Source organism: Eulemur rufifrons, chromosome 8 (assembly GCF_041146395.1).
Source record: "Eulemur rufifrons isolate Redbay chromosome 8, OSU_ERuf_1, whole genome shotgun sequence".
Lineage (NCBI taxonomy): Eukaryota > Metazoa > Chordata > Mammalia > Primates > Lemuridae > Eulemur > Eulemur rufifrons.
In genome coordinates this window covers 81,958,642-81,978,582 of record NC_090990.1, presented here as the reverse complement: position 1 = coordinate 81,978,582, position 19,941 = coordinate 81,958,642, and the positions used below count along the sequence as shown (strand labels likewise).

Genomic DNA, 19,941 nt, shown 5'->3' with positions numbered 1-19,941 from the left:
AGACCAAAAGGAAAATACAGTTTGTTGATTCAAGAGGTGTTTTATCAATGGTGAGCAGGAGTGGAACCTCATATAGATTAAGATAGGTAAGAATTGAAAGTTATCATTAAATTGCGGTAGTCAGTGATATGGCCCAGATCCAACAGACTTATCTTTCATTCTCCATTATTGGGCAAAACAATGCACAAGCCCATCCTCAACAGAGTTCCTGTTTTCTGAAGATTTCTTTATGAGAAACTAATGATTGTGGCCCCCCAAATAACATGGATACTTTTTAAATGTGTTTTTTGGTGTTCTTAATAGGCATGGGGTGCCAAATGAAGATTCTCATATGTTGACTGTAGGAATAAAATAGCTGACTTTTTAAAAAAAATCCTTGCCCTATCTGTTGTTTTCCCGTCTTTTATAATTAATGAAAGATTTAGCAGAGAGATTACACATTAAAAGCAGAAAATCTGTCTATTATCCTGGACAAAAAGAAGATGAATGAGATTGCCAATACATATGTTGGTAGAAAATAGATCTTAAGAAAGATTGAAAATCCTATTTACATTAAAGCAACAAAATACCACTGTACACCTAGTAGAATGGCTAAAACCTAAAACGCTGATAGTACCAAATGCTGATAAGGATGTGGAGCAACAGGAACTCTCCTTCATAACTGGTAAAAATGCAAAATGGTACTGTTATATATTTTGGAAGACAGTTTGTCATGAAGCCAAAGCTTCGCTTGCTCGCCCGCCAGTCACCTTCTGCTGTGTGCCCCGCCTCCCTAAGTTTCTAAATTTCGTGGAAGACAATTTTTTCTACAGACGAGGACCAGGGAGCCGGTGCTCTGCCATCCAGTCCCTAACAGGCCTGCTGACTGGTCTGTGGCTTGGGGTTGGGGACTGCAGTCTTACACAGTTAATTAGGCTTGCCATACAATCCAGCAATTGTGCTTCTAGTTATTTACCCATATAAGTTGAAAACTTGTCCACACAAAAACCTGCACACAAATGTTTATAGCAGCTTTATTTATAATTTATTTACTTATAATTACCAACAATTGGAAGCAAACAAGATGTCCTTCACTAGGTCAATTCATAAACTGTGATACATTTATTCAATCAGGTATTTTTTAGTGATAAAAAGAAGTGAACTATCAAGCTATGTAAAGACATGGAGGAACTTAAATGCAAAGAAGCCAGTCTGGAAAAGCTACATACTATATGATTCCAACTATACAACATTCTGGAAAACGCAAAACTATAAATACAGTAAAAAGGTTGCCAGGGGTGCAGGAGGAGGAAGAGGTACAGCACAGGGCGTTTTTAGGGCAATAAAACCATTCTGTATGATACTATAATGATGGATATATGTCATCCATTTATTAAAACTCATAGAACTATACAACATGCATTGAACCCTAATGTAAACTGTGGACTACAGTTAATAACTATACGTATCAATATCAGTTTATCATTTGTAAGAAGTTTACCACACTAATGGCAAATGGTAATTATAGGAAAAAATAGGAGAAACTATGGGGCCAGTGGTATAGGTGGGAGGTATATTTGGGGACTGCACTTTCTGCACAGTTTTTCTGTAAACCTAAGACTGCTCTAAAAAAGCCTAATAAAATTTTTTTTCCAAATTTTTTTTGAAATACTGTTTTTATTTTATTTTTTTTCCTTTTTATTTCAGCATATTATGGGGGTACAAAAGTTTAGGTTATGTATTTTGCCCTTGTCCCCCCACCCCCCTGAGTCAGAGCTTCAAGCGTGTTCCCAGACAGTGCACATTGCACTCATTATGTAGGTATACACCCATTCCCTCCCCCGACCCCCACATCTGCCCGACACCCGATTAGTATTATTCCCAAATGTGCACTTAGGTGATGATCAGGGAAACCAATTTGCTGGTGAGTATATGTGGTGCTTATTTTTACATTCTTGAGATACTTCACTTAGTAGAATGGGTTCCAGCTCTATCCAGGAGAACATAATAGATTCTATATCACCGTTATTTCTTATAGCTGCATAATACTCCATGGTATACATATACTACATTTGATAATCCACTCATGTATTGATGGGCACTTGGGTCACCTTTCACCTCTCACAAAAATCAGACCACGATGGATAACAGACTTAAACCTTAAGTGTGAAACTTAGAATTCTAGAAGAAAATGTGGGAAAGACTCTTATAGACATTGGCCTAGGCAAAGAATTTATGAAGAAGACCCCAAAGGCAATCACAGCAAAAACAAAAATAAATAAATGGGACCTGATTAAATTTAAAAGCTTCTGCACAGCTAAAGAAACAGTCACAAGAGCAAAATTTTTAAAAAATACACGTTTATAGAGTTTCTATTGTGGCTCTTTTAGGTCAGATTTATTGAAACTTCGAGATTTCTCAATTCCTTATAAAAATTAAACATGAAGAGGTCTTTTTAGAGTTTTTCTCTGAGTGGACCCTCCTTTCTATCTCTGCCTTCTGATATACAGCTAAAACTATATAAGAACAAACTCAACAATTTAAGAAACTTAAAGGTAGAAACCAAAACCCAAAATCTGTGAAAGAAAGATTAAAGCAAAGGGACAGGATATTGCTAGGGTTTTTGTTGCAAACCTTAGAAGCCATTCTAGCAAGTGTAAGCATAGAAAGAATTTGTTAAAGGCTATTAGGTGGCTCACAGAATCCTTGGAGAACCAAATTTGAGGCTGACTATATAGCTGGGAGTAATCACTCTCCTGATCTGGTTTCAGGAGAAATCATCTGCATCTGAATAATAATTTCACAAATTCTGAGTACAGGACATTTTTCTGAGATCTCCACCCTACTCCTTCTAATATGTTGATGTCTCCCAACAAAAATTAGCCACCTTCACAAAGAGATAATTATACACAGTGGCTGCTTGCTTGTGTGTTTTTTTTGTTTGTTTGTTTTTTTAATCCTTGCATGGGAGCATCTGCTTGACAGAGTCTTTTTTCACCAGTTTGACTCTTCGCTATGAACCTAATTTTATGTCTTCATAGCTATTCCTGGGTCATGAATTCATGTAACTAGGCAATTGTTTTCAGGCACTTAATCTTTTCTTACTGGATTTCCAGTAAATCTCATGGGTTAACTTAAAAAGGAGGGAGGGGCTGGTTTTTATTGTTTTTTAATGTACTAACCTAAGTATAAAATGTATTCATTTGTTCTTCAAAATTCGTCATATAGGACTTAAGGGTATTTCACTTTTTTCCTCCTCTACCTTCTATTGTAATTGCCACCAGAGCAACGGAATCTGAAAACATCAATATTGGACTTTTCCCTAACTGGAGAAAAAATAAACAATTGTGGGTATGGTCAAGAAAACTATTTATTTGTGGCAGTATGGATTCTCATATCCAATAATGACTAAAGACTTTACATACTTTACAACAGAAATACTGTTTCAAAACAGGACCTCTCAATATGCTGCTTTGCCTAGGAAGTCAGAAAAAGATTTTATGTTCCTTTTGTTACTTTGTATAGCTCAAAGAAAATCAATGCCTTGCATTTTTCGAAGCCTAATTATTAAATAATTATATTAAATATCTAATACTTTTATTATATTTTAAAAAGCATCTATGGCCAGGTACATATAGACTCTATAATAATTTATAACATTATATAAATTATTTTAAAGTAGTATTATTGAAGCTATCACTCACATTATCTGAGTTGGAAAATTCTGATATACTTGCAGCATTCGACTTAAGAGTCTCAATGCCAACACAGATATAACTTCCCTGGCAAGAAAGGTGGTTGAAGAATGTAAACTCATTCATCCTTCAAAACTAAATGAGGTAGAACAGCTATTATACTATCTACAGAACCGCCGTGATTCATTGTCAGGAAAAGGTAAGCAGAAGAATACCTGACTTTTTAATGCAAAACCAGAGTTGTTTGATAGTTCATACTTTTGCTATTTGAGTGTTGGATGGACTTTTTTTCTTTTAACCAGCTCTATGAATGAATAAGCAAATGAAAGAATAAGCATGTCAGTGTCCTTTATACTAGACTTTATATTAGAAGCTTCTACATAAAATGGTCTGATTCTTTTTTATTTTGTGTGTGTACATATATACTGAAATAAGGAATAAAAAAGGAAATGCCTATCATAATGATTATAGAATAATAAAAAGAGAATTTGGGGCAGAAAACCTGTTTTCTTTGCTTCAACTAGACTCATATTTTCTAAACTCCTTATTTACATTTAACTTATAATTTGAATGGATTACTTAAGTGTTAAAAATATATATCATATGCTTTAGAGTATTCTAAAAATATGACTTTTATGAATCTTCCTTAGGAAAATATTACTTTTTCATTTCTCAATGTCTCTATTGTTGCTATTCTCCTATACTCAATTCCCTTATAAAAGAACTAAGCCACTAAGGTATTAGAGCTAAGAAAATGATTATTTGTAGAAGACAGTTTCAAATAATCTAAACCAGAATCAAAACAAAAAGATGTTTAAATGGAAAGTCATCTCTAATTATTGATTCTTTGTTTCCCTATTTTATAGTATTTACTAAGTTTGCATATCTTTCAACATTGAATTCTAAAATATTATACTCTTAATATATCAATGCTCAAGTTTTGATTGGACTAAGTAGAAAAATATAAAAGAAAATTTTCTTTGGACTTTTTTCAAATTAATCATTCTCTCTCTCTCCACAGCAAATGCCCTATGCCTAATACATAATTTTACTAGTTGCTTGTGAATACAGTATATAACACAAATTATATGATCATTGCATATTTGTTGAATGAATTGAATGACTATAAGTCAAAAATAGGCATTTTGAACTTGATTGCTTCTAATCACATGGCTAGCACTCAGTGTATAGTGTTCTTCCTAATCATAAATGAGTGCTAGCTATGTGGATAAAGAAAATATCAAGAAAAATTTTTATTAAACAGATATTCTATGATAGAATATTCTTGTTAAGATGTCTATAAATGATGAGAGAGAGCATCTTCAAATAAATTCAAGGTGAGCAAAATAAATTTGTATGTACTTATTATGGATTGTTCCATATAGTTAAAATTGATCTTTCCCAGTGCCAATTTCATATAATTCTAAAGGCATTTATAATAAAATATTCTTAAGTTAGTAAAAACTCTTTCACTGGGTTTTCAGGACAAATCGATGTTTTTACGTCTGTCCTGGAAGTTAGAGGAATATGAAAAAATTTCCATGTCATTATGCATGGATAAAATAATTCAAATCAGTGTTTTTCTCTATCTAGAAAAGAGTAGTTGAAAACATATGACATACTTTACTATATTGAATATACACTTATTTTTAAAAACTTCAGTTTTTCTTTCTTAACTCTTTTACTTGGTATTCAATATTTCAAAGCCAGAAACCTTGCCCTAAAAGTAATTAAAACAAAACAGTGATTATGAGATTCATAACCTTAAATGATTTTTTTCTTTGTTTAATTAAAACCATTGTCAAAGTAAATTACCTGTTTGACGCAAAATTTAGCTGTTGAGGATACATGACTTCATCCAGAATGGCTGCTATCCTCAGAAAACAATAAGAACTAATTCTATTATATGTATCTATTTGCTAATTATAGAATCAAAATTTTGATACTATTTTAACTTTAATGCATTTGTATTAAGTTTTTGAGCCATATAAAGTATTTTTGATAGATTTTTTTGTTAAAAAATGAAATTATGCCATTAATCATATAATTCAGTATAATAAATGGCTCAAAGTTGTATTCAGCATCTTTGGATACCTCCTTAATTTGGGAATAAATGAGAATTAAATTAATACAAGTTAAAATTAAAATAACACAAATTAAAGTTAAAATATTAAAATATTTGCCTTTTAATTTATGATCTTAATTTTACTTGTTAAAAAAGAATCAATTAACTATTCTATATTTTAGCTTTTACATTTACTGGTCATTGTATTTCCTTTTGCTTTATTAATTTTCATTTTAGTTTTATATATTACCCAAGTCATATTTTTTCTTTTCCTTATTGATTTTCCTATTCCACTTTAAATTTGAATTAGGAAGGGAAAGAGATGATACTTAGAATAGATTATTTTGCTTCTTGTTGGCAAGTCTTGCTGTATACCTTACATACCCAAAAAGTTAACCAAGGAGAAAGTTAAAATTGCTACCTAGTATAACTTGGGGATTAAAGATTATCTTAATTTATTCTCTCCTTGATAGCCTCATTAGAACAGATAGATTATAGATGAGCATTTTTATACATTTTTATACATTATTTATTGTACGTTATTTGATAACTATTTAGTTTTAATACCCCTAGTTTAGCTAGAATTAAACTCAACTGCTAAAAATAAAAATTATCCAAAAACCCTAAAAGCTAATTCTTCTCATTAAAAAAAAATCTTTTTACAGAGAAAAAAGAAAAATCAAGCAAGCCTAAAGATCCACCTCCTTTTGAAGGAATGGAGGTAAGATTGTGTGTATTCTAATCTAATAGAGCAGTGGTTCCCCAACCTTTTTGGCACCAGGGATCAGTTTCCATGGAAGACAATTTTTCCCCCGTGGGAGCGGGGGGAGGCGGAGCTCAGCCAGTGATGCCTGGCCCAGTTCCTAACAGGCCACGGACCAGTACTGGGCCATGGCCCAGGGGTTGGGGACCACAGTAATAGAAGACTCATTATAAGGTATTGCCTTTTACTGTCAAATGCACACAACCACATTAATCAGTTACAGAATTTTAAAAAATATAATTGAACTTAGAGGGACTTGATAAAAGTAGAAAATCAGTATTTGATAAAGATAAATTATTGGTTGTGCTTTTTAGACATAATCTATTTTGATAAATAAGTGATAAAAATGTTTTAAATATTCTTATTGCAGTGTTTTGAAATATATTTAATCTGTTGTAGATACAGAATACTTTGTATTGCATTTAAGATACTTTATATTGATAGACAAATTTTAGAGTTTATATACATCCCATGTTGTATGGTTTTGTATTGGAGTCCTAGTACTCAAAGGTCTAAAATTCCCCTATTGAAAAAGATGGCTACTAGGAGTTCTTTGGAAATTTATCTGTTGTTATAAAGGATATGCTGAGCACAAAATATCATTTCTCTGTTAGTTGAGCTGTTGAGCATTGTTAAATATTTCCTGCCTCTTCCTTTGTTTCAGATTGATGAAGTTGCTAATATTAATGACATGGATGAATACATTGAATTATTATATGAAGATATTCCTGACAAGGTTCGGGGTTCTGCTTTGATCTTGCAGCTTGCTCGAAATCCTGATAACTTGGAAGAACTACTATTGAATGGTGATTTATAACTATAAATATTAAAAATAGAAAAATTATTGTAAAACATTTAAAAATTTTTTTATAATAGAGGAATAAGTTAAAATTATTTATACCAAACTTAGGAATGCACATATGTTCCAGCTCTTTATTACCTTCCTTCTTACTCATACTTCTTAATATGAGAGCATAGTATTTAAATATTCTCTGGAGAATTCAAAAACCATTTAATTTAAACAAGGAAAATCAAGCATTAATAGTAATATATCTTCTCTTTCTTCTATCCTGGCAAACTTTTTTATTCTTTCAATTAAGATACAAGATCAAACTTTTGACATTTGCACAAGTATGTATACCATGTTTTTATTATATTAGAGTTCCAATATTAGTTTTTCTCAGTAGCACAGCAAAAGCTACTAATCTTTATGATTTCATTTAGATTGAATTTGATATCATTTGCTTTCACTAGAAGCGCATGGTAATAAAGAAAAAGGAGATACAATGTTCTTAAAACACTTTCCTCAGTAATACCACTGTAGAATTATTTTAAATGCATAATTTTCTGATCATACTTTTGCTAAATATAACATATGAAAGATGTCATTATTGTCTGGTTTGCTTCACATGAGAGAAAATACCTTTTTGGTTGTTGTCAAATTGCTTTTATGGAAGCAAGAGGGTACATCAATAGTTTGTAGCTTGGAATACATATCCAGAAATCTGTCTAGAGAGCCATAGTATAATACCAATATTCCAATTAGGAAATTTGTACATTTTAAGTATTTTAAAAATTATACAATAGTATAGTCTTTTAAAAGAATTAGAATATTACAGATAGAATCCCCTTTAACTTTTACCCTGTCATACTGTTAGCAATTTGGAGTGCATTCTTCCAAATCTTTTTCATACTTTGACATATATGTGTGTATGGATTTTTTTTCTGTATTAAAATATGGAGTATTGCTTTATATGAATCTTTATGTTAATAGTATCATACTTCTTATTTGGAATTTTTTCTCCTTATAGTAATGTTTTGAGATTAAATGCATATAGGTACATATAAACATAATTAATTTTAAACTACTTTTGATGATGGTAGTTTAAATTATATTTTGTGAAGTTATACATATTCTTTAGCCATTCCTTAGCTAATGGTTATTTGATTGTTTCCACATTTTTTCAGTAGGGAGTGCATCAGAAATGAACACCTCTGTACATGTCTTCTTGTGTACAGAAATAAGGGTTTAAGGTCTGCACACAGAAATGAAGCTAATATGGAAATGCAGGTTGTAATATCTTAAGGGATATTGTCAAATTGCCCTCCAAAATGGTTGTGCCACTTTTTCCCCATACCAACGGAGTATGACAGTATCAAACTTTTAAATTTTTGACATTGTGTTGTTGATAATATCTCCTTGTTTTAAATTGCATTTACCTGATTTCTAATGAATTTGTTTTCTCATGTTACTAGACTTTTGAAATTCATACCCTATGAAGTTTGTATTCATATCTTAAGTATTAGGTATTATGTATATGTGCACATTCACACACATATATAATTTTCATGTCATGAATATTTATCTTTTGAATTCTAATCCTATTTTCTTTTATGTATTTAGACATAGTTTTTCTCAACTATTGTCTTTTTTCTTTTCCCTTTTTTTTTTTGCCTGATATATCTTTGTCCATCCTTTTACTTTCACCCTGTTTGTGTCTTTGAATCTAAAGTGTTTCTATTGCAGACAGCATATAGTTGGATCATGGAGGTTTTTTAAATCCATTTTTATACATTAGATTGTTTAGTCTACTTAACAATAATGTAATTACTCATGAGGTAGGATTTACATCTAAAATTTTATATTAGTTTTCTGTATGTTTCTTGCCTTTTTTGTTCTTTTATTGCCTTCTTTTCTGTTAAATAGATATTTTCTGGTATATCGTAGATATTTTCCAGTAATACCCTTGTTGTTCTTGAATGATGTTTTCCTTAGTTATTTTCTAAGATGGATTACAATTAACAATTTCAAATGATCTAGTTCAAATTAATACCACCGTAAATTTAACAGCATGCAAAAATTTTGTTCCGATATACCTTTGTTGGTTCCTCTCATCTGTATAGTTATAGTCATACAAATTACATCTGTATACATTATAAGCCTATCAACACAATTATATAATTATTACTACATATATTGTTCTTGCAAATCAGATGGAAGAAAGGAGTACAATCAGAAATATGTTTATGTTGTCTTTTTTATTTACCTATATATTTACCTTTACTGGTGTCCTTTATTTCATTGTATGGATTTAAGTCACTATCTAGTGTCCTTTCATTTCAGCCTGAAGGATTCCCTTTAGAATTTCTTGTAGGGAAGGTCTGCTAGCAAGAAATTCTCAAATTTTTGTTTACCTGGCAATAATTTAATTTTCCTTAATTTTTGAAGGACAGTTATGCTGCATATATAGAATTCTTGCTTGACAAGAATATTTTAGCACTTTTTACAGCACTGTTATTATGTTAGCACTTTTCCTTTAGCAGTTTGAATATGTTATCCCACTGCCTTCATGTTTCTGGTGTGAAATTAGCTGTTGCTCTTGTTGAGGATCCCATACTCATATTACATGTTAAATTGCTTTCTTCTTGCTGCTTTCAACAATCTCTTTTCCTTTCACTTTTGCCAGTTTGACTATAATATGTTTAAGTGTTGATATTTTTGAGTTTATCTTACTTAGAGTTTATTGAGCATCTTGAAGGTATAGAATAATGTTTTTCATTAAACTTAGGGAATTTTTGGTCATTACAGATGCTTCTTGATTTATGATTAGGTTACATCCCAATAAACCCATCATAAGTTCAAAAATACTGTAAGTCAAAAATGCATTTAATATGGCACTAAAACCCATTATAAAGCAAAAAATCATAAATTGAACCATTTTAAGTCAGCAATCATCTGTATTGCATTAAATATTCATTTTACCCCTTACTCTCCTTCTGGAACTCCCATTATATATGTGTTACTATGCTTGATGGTACCTCATAGCTCTTTGAGGCCCTGTTCATTTTTTCTTCGTCCTTTTTTCTTTCTATTCTTTGAGACTGTATAATCGCTATTGATCTGTCTTTACATTCATTTATTTATTTTCTAGTTCACATCTGCTGTTGAGACCAGTGCATTTTTTATTTCAGTTACGGTACTTTTCAACTGTAGAATTTCTGTTTGGATTTCATTATAATTCATATCTATTGATATTCCTTAGTGAAACATCATTTTCATACCTTTGTATATGGTCTTTTAATTCCTTATATATGGTTTCCCTCAGTTCTTTGAATGTATTTATAATAGCTGATTTAAAATCTTTGTCTTACAAATTCATCCTCTGAGCTTCCTCACAGACAGTTTCTATTGACTGCTTTATTTCCTGGGTGTAGTCCATACTGTCCTGTTTCTTTGTATGCCTCATTATTTTTGTTGTTCAAACAATACCACGTGGCAGCTCTGGAAATCAGATTTCCGCTATCCCCAGGGCTTGTTCTTGATGTTGTTTATTTGTTTTGTGAGTTTCCTGGATTAATTCTGTAAAGTCTGTATCCTTTGTCTATGTGGCCACTGAAGTCTCTGCTCAGCTTACTAGTCAGCTGATGATTGGACAGAGATTTACTTAAATGCCTTATAATAAGTCTCTCAGCCTTTGCTGAGGGGCTTGGTGTGTGTGTTAGGGCACATCTTTAATGTTCAAGCATGAAGCTTACAAGACAGCCTTCACTTCCTGCTTGCACATTGCCTCAAATTCAGCTAGACATGAGAGATTAGGGCCTTCTGAGATCTTTCCCTGGGATGCACACATCCCTGCACCTGTGCATGGCCTCCTAAAGTCCCAGGAATATGTTTGAGCTTATTAAAGCCCCTGTGCATATCTCATTTCCCAGTTTTTACTTTTTAAGTTTTTTGGTCAGCTTTTGTTAACCCCAATTGGTAAGGCTGCCTTGGGCAGCTGTGGTGTTGTCACTAATAGTTTTCAACAAATGGCGTGAGTATGAGGCTGTTTGCACAAGTAAGCTCTGAGTCAGGTCAAATAAAAACAAACCCTGAGAATGGAGCTATTTATCATATATCCAAATAGGTTAGAAAGGTGATATCCAGATAGGTTAGAGAGGCAATAATAGTTCTCTGGGATGGGGCTTTTGGGGAGCTCCAGACTCTTGTGCCCCCTCCAGTCCTTGCTGGCTGCTAGTTTTCACAGATACCATTGTTGTAATGCTGTTGGCACAGAAGGGATGGAATTAGGCAAGTTGAAATGCCACAGAGCTCACTGTTCTTATCAAGATTCAGCCATTTTTCTTGAATGAACACTCTGAATTGTTGTTAGCCTTTAGTTAATTTCCAGAGTTTTGAAAAAGGTGATTTTGACAATTTTTACCAGTTTTCTCATTCACCTATAGAGGAGTGGATTTTGGAGGTCTTTACTCTGCTATCCTGGAAATACTTGGCCCTGGAATTCATTTTTGTGAAAGATGGGAGGTTAGAGATGTAATTTTACTCTTTTTTATATTGGATAGCCAGTTATTCCAGTGAGTACTACTTCCTTTCTCAAGTATTTAAATGCCTTTTCTACCACATCCTTGCCATTCTTTTATCAAATACACACTTCTTAAAAACTTTTTTTTGTGGCAGGGACTGTTCCATTGGTCTATTTGATGATTTACATACCAAAACCATACTGTTTGTTGTTTTGTTTTATTTTGTGTTTGACTAGAGCTTTAGAATATGCAAAGTAAATGCTCCAAGTTGCTTTTTTTCCCCCCTAAATTGCCTTTGCTGGTCTTTTACATTTGTCTTCTATATCATTTTGAGATCACTTTATTATATTCTTTAAAAAATCATAATGGGATTTTGATTAAGATTGCATTCAATTTATAAATTAATTTTGGGTTGTCTTTTGACCTTTTATAAAGTTTGTATTTTACTTATTTCTTAATAACCTACCTATAATTCCTGTAATCGTATTCTTATTGAGACATTTCTCTGTTCTATACTAAAGGAGAAAAATGAAATAAAATTTTGTAAGTAGGTCACTAAACCTTTGCCTAAATTCATGACATTATGTAACAGTATTTCTATATAGAATAGTATTTTAAGAAATACGATTTTCTCTGAATTATAATGGTCAAATGCCTTTGAGAATTACAGGATTGAACGAAGTTAAGCCAGATTTTTTATTAAGCAGGATTTTTTAGAGCCTTTGCATTTTAATGTACATTGCATACTTACTTATTCGACTCCAAAATAATTTTGTTAAAAGCATATACTATTCCAATGCTTTACATTGTGAATGTGAATAACATTATGAAATGCTTTTATAGAATTTTTTTTAGTTTGCTAAAAAATTTATCACTAAGTATATTTGTAACTAAAATAGTTGATTCTTGTTTCGTAATCTAAATGGCCAGAAAGCTCAAATATGGAACATTTTCATTACTGTGATAAATACTGATGATGCAGTTCATGAAGTACAGTAGATCCTAAGTACCTATAAAAGACAATTATGCTTTCTATATTTTAACATTCAGATATTTTATTTTAATTATTATAAGACTTGGTAAACCAGATACCAACATTAATTTGAAACCAGTCTTATTACTTTATATTTAAATAATATAAAGTAATATATATTTATTAATATATAAATGCAAAGTAATATATATTTAAATAATATAAAGTAATATATGTATATATTTATATGTATATTAATATAAAGCAATATGTATATTTTTATATATTTAAATATCAAGTAATAAGACCTGTTTCAAATTAATTTTCATTAATCAATTCATTGATTTTCAATTAATATATTAATTTTCATTAAGTAAATGTAAGTCATAAGACTGGTTTCAAATTAATTTTCATAAATCAATTCACTAATTTTACTTTCCTCAAGATAAAAATCTAGCAGAAATACTTATTAACCAACTCACAAGCTAATTTTGTGAAAGAGTTTTTATTTTATTTATGTCTGTTTGGAATAAATTAATGTACTGAAATATTAGGCTTATTTTTCTGTATATAAATTTTATTTGGTTATTAATTTGCTTTAATGGAGCTAGTGTTTACTAAACTGCTCATTTTTTCTACACTTACGTTAGTTTTTTTCATATTATTAAATACATTAAATTAGATGTTAAAATGAAAAAATGGGTACTGCAGTGGTACAAGTGGAAATGAAAATCAAGAAAGGAATGGCTTTTTTATTATTTTATTGCCACCTGTTGTGTTACTTTATCTGAATTATATTTTATTCATTCATAACATGCAGCTTCAAGTCTATATTGTAATATAGAATAAAATTATATTTTATTCTATATTACAATATAGACTTGAAGCTGCATGTTATGAATGCTTAAGTAAAAGTTATATTTTAGTTTAAAAATAGCTTTCTGTATTGGAAAGAAGTATCCTACTTTTTGTCCTAATTCTATCTTAGCTCTGTTATTTATTAATAACTAGACACTTAAAACCAATCAGCCTTTATACCAGAGGAAAGGAGGGTGATCATTTTTGTGTGTCTCCTTTATCTTTAGAGACTGCCCTTGGTGCGTTAGCAAGAGTCCTGAGAGAAGACTGGAAGCAAAGTGTTGAATTAGCTACAAACATAATTTATATCTTTTTTTGCTTTTCCAGGTAAGTATAAAAACTATGAAATAAAATAACTATCTCTGTTGCTTTCTGTGTATATTATTGGTTCAGTTTGTAGATCACTTGTTCTCTCAGTTTTTCAGTCTGTCTGCCTATGCTCTGCCTCTGAATTCTTATTCCTGTCTGTTTCCCGTTCTCTGTCCTGCCCTCTGTTATGCTGTCTTTTGTTCAGTCTGCTTTCACCCCTGCATGTATACACACATAGTGAGATAATATAATTATTTGGAGTTTAAGAGTGTGGGCTCTGGAAGTAGATTATCTGTATTTGAATCTAAGCCCTACTATTTATTAACTGTGTGATTTTGTTTATGTTACTTAAGTTCTTTGTGCTTCAGTTTGCTCATGTGTAAAATTTAAATAGTAATAGTGGCACCCTCTTTGGATAGTTTTTAGGATTAAATGAATTAAGAGTTAAAATACTTAGAATGAAGACTGACCCTGAGTAAGTGCTCAGTAATTATTATTGTTATAGATACACATATGTGTAAACACATACCTCTTATTATTCATATTTTATTATTTGTACACATACATTCTTAAGAAAGATGTTATTGAGACATTGTGAAAAGCTTCTAGTCAATTCTTACAGAATTTCTTGCCTCTATTCTAAAAATGTGCCAGCATTAGCAAATGAATACGTATGGAATAAATACTTGGATGAATGAATTGTCTAGGAAACATATAAAACCTGATTACTAATACTTTACTAGTTCTCTGATGTCAGTTTTATACAGTAAATAAAATGTATGTCTAGTATTGTTACATTATTAGTTTTGTTAGTAATATAAAATTTATTTGAGACTGGTTAATAATGGTGGTTAATTACCAAAAACAGTATCTAATTTCTAACTTCTTAAAAATGATTACATTTCAGGTAAGGGTAATATCTTAAAATATATTTAATCTTATAATTTCAAGTCTTGCTAGCATACTGTGGCTATATATTCATTAATTGAAATATGTATATCAAATTTATTTTTTACATGGTTTGTACTAGTGTTTGCTGAAAACAAATTTCATATGCCCATAAGATGTATTCCTTTAAATACATGTTAAAATCTCTTCTTTAAAGCTTTTCTCAGTTTCACGGACTTATCACTCATTATAAAATTGGAGCTCTCTGTATGAATATTATTGATCATGAATTAAAAAGACACGAGCTTTGGCAAGAAGAACTTTCTAAGAAGAAAAAAGCTGATATCCTTTCAGAGTGACATTTAGAATCCTCCATTGCTTGTTGCTACAAATTTTGGAAGGATGGGATGATTTTGTTCTTTTCATTTTTTCTTTTTTTTTAAATTGCTGATTGTATTACTTGGAAACAATGCAAGAGTGTGTTGAATGTCAAGAAGTAGATTGAAACTATCAAAATGAATATAGTTTGACATATACATTTTGTTCACAGCTTTGATTAGTTAATGATGTAGAAGGAGGAGGTAATAGTGGTGCTGGATAAACGATAGGTGATCCTACAAGTAGCTACATTATTATGTACACTAAGATTCTTTGGTTAGTTGAAGCCTGGCTCACTGCTGTTTATGTACTTCTGAGTACTAAGATGACTTTGATTGGAATGGGTGTAAATATGGTGATGAACCTAGTTTAAAGTTCTATTTTTCTATTAAGTTCTACTTTTCTAGTTAAGTGAAAAAAATTTTTTCTTAATTAAATACAAATTTGAGAGACCCACAGAGCGTTAGAACTGTGAAAAGAACTTTAGAAATTATCTGTTTTAATCTCCCTTACAATAATAAGGACCTTTTCTACAACTTCCCTGAGAAATGGTTATATAGGCTCTTCTTTTACAGTGTCCCTTATTAATTTAACCCACTCTGTGGTTTGGCATTCAGTTTACTATAATGTTCTTTCACCTAGTGAACAGAAATAATTTCTGTCTCTTGGTTCTGGTCTTGCACATGAAATCTATATAATAGAATAAGGATATTCTTTCAACATCACATTTTTTTCTCATACTTGAACGTATTTATCATATTGCTTCTATAACTTAATTCTTTTAAATTGAAGACCCTAACTTATTCATCTCTATCATAACTGACATGTTTTGCAGATTAATAAGCCATGCTGGTAACTTTCCTTTGAACACAGTGTTTATTGATGTCTCTTAAAAAGTGAAAACATTATTCCTGTTGTGCAGAATATCATGTTTTTTAACTACCCTTTGTGGAAAAAGTGGACCCTATTCTTATATTAATTTTGGCCTCCAGAGACACAGAGGCTTGAATTTTATCTATGTTGTGACATATAAGTTAGTCCTGGGTATTCTGTACAGAATCTCTAGACACCATAAAATGGACACCCACACACAAGCTTTGAATTTTCTTAATTAGGATCTTTCCAGCTTTAGAAATTTTCTATGTGTGCGACAAGCTTCTGGCACCTAGATTGGTAGTGACTCAACTATGTGGATGACTCAATAATCCTGGAGACTTTACATTAGGTCTGTAGTCCTAAGACTCCTGAATGGTTCAATGTACCCTAAATTCATTTAAACTGAAGAGGTATGGAGGGAACCACTAATGGGACTTTTTAGTAATCATTACATTACACTTTGTGATTTGTGACAAGAACTGATATTTTAGGACATACTGTATTTCTATATCAGACACCACTGATTGTAAGATTCACTATTGTTTATGAAACACTAAGAGAGGAAAATATGCTTCCAATTAAACTATGACATATCATGGATTATAAGACATATCCCAATTTTGGATTGTGCGTAAAGTGTGTGTCTTAGAATCAATGGATATAAAAATGACATCAGAATTCTGGCTATTTCTCCTGAAATAATACTATTTTATTATGTTATAAGTGTCTTTGTGTTTGGATTTTTAAATAGCATTCAACAAGGGCAACTGCTTTGATTCCTATTCTGGGGTCAATTATTGACTCATGTTCTTGGAGATCCTGAAGTCAAACTGAAGTAACTGGTTATTTCTACAGATGTCCAAGGGACTGTTTTGGACGAAAAGATGTGATTTTTAAAATTTGTTTAACTTTGAGATATTTTTCTCTCGGCATCTCTAGTCTGAAGGGGGTACTACAAAAGTTTAGATCTAATCTGCATCCTTTGAATATTCTGGGTATCTATCTAAAGTGGAATCCAGTATTCTCGGTAACTAAATCACTCTCTAAGGCATTAATCTTTTTGGTTTATGTACCTACTTGATAATCTGTTGAAAGTTATAGACTTGTGTACCTACATAAAATATTTGCATATAATTTCTCGTAATTCAAGTATTTGGTGAGGTTCAAACATTTGCTTACCCAAAGCACTCTGAGGGAATCCATGAACACTTGCTAAGAAGTCCTGTTATGGCACAACTACTGTGCAGAGAACATTTTAGTTAAACTATTGGTTAGGGAAAACAACTAGATACAGTTGCATATAAAATTTAATAGTGCTGGTCATAGTATTTTTCAGTAGGGGTTTTTTTTTTTGCTTCAATGAGTATGTATGATCCTTAACTTAAGTTGTTTACTTGATGAAGACCCTGAAAACCAAACCTTGAGAAAGGATTATGAAAAAGCCTTTAAAAAATACCAGGGGCTTGTGGTAAAACAGGAACAGCTATTACGAGGTATGAATTCCTGAGCAATGAGAAAACCAACTGAGTATTTAAGTACATTTGTTTTGTTCCCCTTTTTTGTCATACCAGTAAAGCTAATACCAGAATAACTGAAAATTCTATAAATTTTAATAAGTCACAAGTTCTTCTGTTTTTAACATGGGTAATGATGTTTTAAATTTTATTCTACTATCTTTCCCCATTTAGAACCTCAGTCTTTCCTGGCTTATAAGGTTTCCGATGAGAAGTCCACTGTTAGCCTGATTAGATGCTTTTCTCTTGCTAATTTGAGAATTTTTTCCTTCAGGTTGACTTTAGATACTCTGATGACTATATACCTTGTTGAAGTCCATTTTGCAATGTATCTCCCTTATGTACATCCTCTTGTATCTAGTTGTCTAAATCTCTTGCAAGACGAGGGAAGTTTTTCTCGATTATTTCTACAAATGTGTTCCATGCTTTCTACTTTTTGTTCTTCTCCCTTAGGAATATCTATGACTTATAGGTTTGGACACTTTACATTATCCCATTTCTCTAAGACTGTGTTCATTTTTTAATTCTTTTTTCTTTATTTTTGTTTGGGTTAATTCGAAAGACCTGTCTTCAAGCTTTGAAATTCTTTTTTCGTCTTGATCTATTCTGTCATTAAAACTTTCAACTGTATCTTGTAATTCAGGGAATGTTTCATTTCCAGAAATTCTGTTTGGGTTTAAAAAAAAAAAAATCTATTTCTGTAGTAAATTTTTCATTCATATCCTGAATTGTTTTGCTAATTTTCTTTGTGTTGGTTTTCAACTTTCTCTTGGATCTCATTGAGCTTCCTTACAATACATATTTTGAATTCTTTTTCTGTCAGTTCAGAATTTTCATTTTGTTTAGGATCCATTGCTAGAGAGCTAGTGTGATCTTATGGGGGTACTGAACATTGTTTTCTCTGCCAGAGTTTTTATACTGGTTCCTTCTCATCTGGAGAAGCTGTTACTTTATATTTTTGAATTTACTTTTGTTTGAGGAGATTTCTTAAATTTTTTATTATTTGCCCCCCTTGAGGGTGTGACTGTAATATATATTGTGTTTGGTTGTTTGCCTTTGATTTGGATGCTTTGAGGGGACCAAGACTCTGTATGAGCTCCTGGGTTATAGATAGCCTTTGTGTGGTGGCTTTCTCAGATGCTGATTGTGCTAGCAATGTACTAGGTGTATGACCAGACTCACTACCTTCTGTGGGACTAGGTCTCACGAAGCTTATTTTGTTCTCATCACTGTGCCCTTCTATCAGCAGGTTTTATTAATGTATTGGGCTGTGCAGTTCAACCCCTAGGCCGGTAGGTGGCCCTTATGTGTAAGTACCAGCTGGCCCAGAGGCTGCTGGGCATGTGCTTGATCTTTGTTTACTGGGATGGCCTTTCATTTGTCACAGGCAGTGGAGTGGTCTGTGGAATGCTCAAGTCTCTGAGTTCCCTGCTCAGCCCTGGAGGAGGGATGAAATTGGGCAGAGCTAGACACACCAGTGATGAGGTGAAACACCATCCCTGATGCGGGTAGTGAGGGAAGCTCATGCTAAAATGTGCCTTGGTCTCTGCTGGGGTGGGAGGAGGAAGCCGCACCAGCTCCACATCCTGGGTTGGCAGGAATGCCATCCACCTTACTATCACACCCGTGTCCTGGAGTTCGTGGCATTTAGTTCAAATAGGTGCTGTCATTTACCTTCAGGCTGCATTGTAGCTCTCCACCAAAATGGCCTCAGGGTGGAATCTGTTCCTTCAGCCCAAAACAGACAGCTTTGCAACTGCCCAAACTCCACTGTAGAGAGGAGGATGGGCTTGGCCCTTTGTGTAAGCCCGGCTGTGGGGGGTGTACTATCAGCAGGGGTGCAGTTGCCTCTAAAAGCCTTTGAATGGCTGTCCCTTTGTGTACTCGTGCCAGTCCCCCATGGGAACAGCCACAACTGTGTCTGCCTCAGTGGGTGAGAAGGGAGAAGTTCCCATCTCCATGTTGATTTCTGGGGACTGGTGCCACCTGGCCACTGGAGCAGAACCACTCTCCTCCCTTAGAGAGCCCAGCACCACTCCTGCATCTCTATTGGGAGGGGTGCAGTCACTCTCAGCTCACAAGTGGTGAGCTCTCTTGGTGGAACAGAGCATGTGCTCTGGCCTCCTGTTTTCCAAGGGGTGCTATAGTGCTCTGCACTCTCCCTTCCTGTTGGGGAAGTCTGCCCTGAGGGTCAGAACTCCAGGAATCCTGCAGCTCCCCTGGGTCTTGCCAGTCTTTTGTGGTTGCCACAGTCCAAGCAGGTGCTGGGGAATGTTTGTGGAGGATCCAATGATACAGAGATACAAGGGTTGATATTCCCTGTACAAGACAGCTGCAGG

The 19,941-nt window shown here is 32.8% G+C and overlaps 1 protein-coding gene across 2 annotated transcripts in view; it reads left to right on the top strand.

Moving 5' to 3' along the window:
• The window catches only part of KIFAP3 (kinesin associated protein 3), a 139,363-nt gene that overhangs the window by 16,939 nt on the left and 102,483 nt on the right, over positions 1 to 19,941 (top strand). For both annotated transcript variants that reach the window (XM_069478326.1, XM_069478324.1), the window contains 6 exons: positions 3,719 to 3,873; positions 6,405 to 6,460; positions 7,167 to 7,308; positions 13,865 to 13,964; positions 15,052 to 15,176; positions 17,483 to 17,581. In XM_069478326.1, the coding sequence (XP_069334427.1) occupies positions 3,719 to 3,873; positions 6,405 to 6,460; positions 7,167 to 7,308; positions 13,865 to 13,964; positions 15,052 to 15,176; positions 17,483 to 17,581 (677 nt within the window). The remainder of the gene's footprint in view (positions 1 to 3,718; positions 3,874 to 6,404; positions 6,461 to 7,166; positions 7,309 to 13,864; positions 13,965 to 15,051; positions 15,177 to 17,482; positions 17,582 to 19,941) is intronic.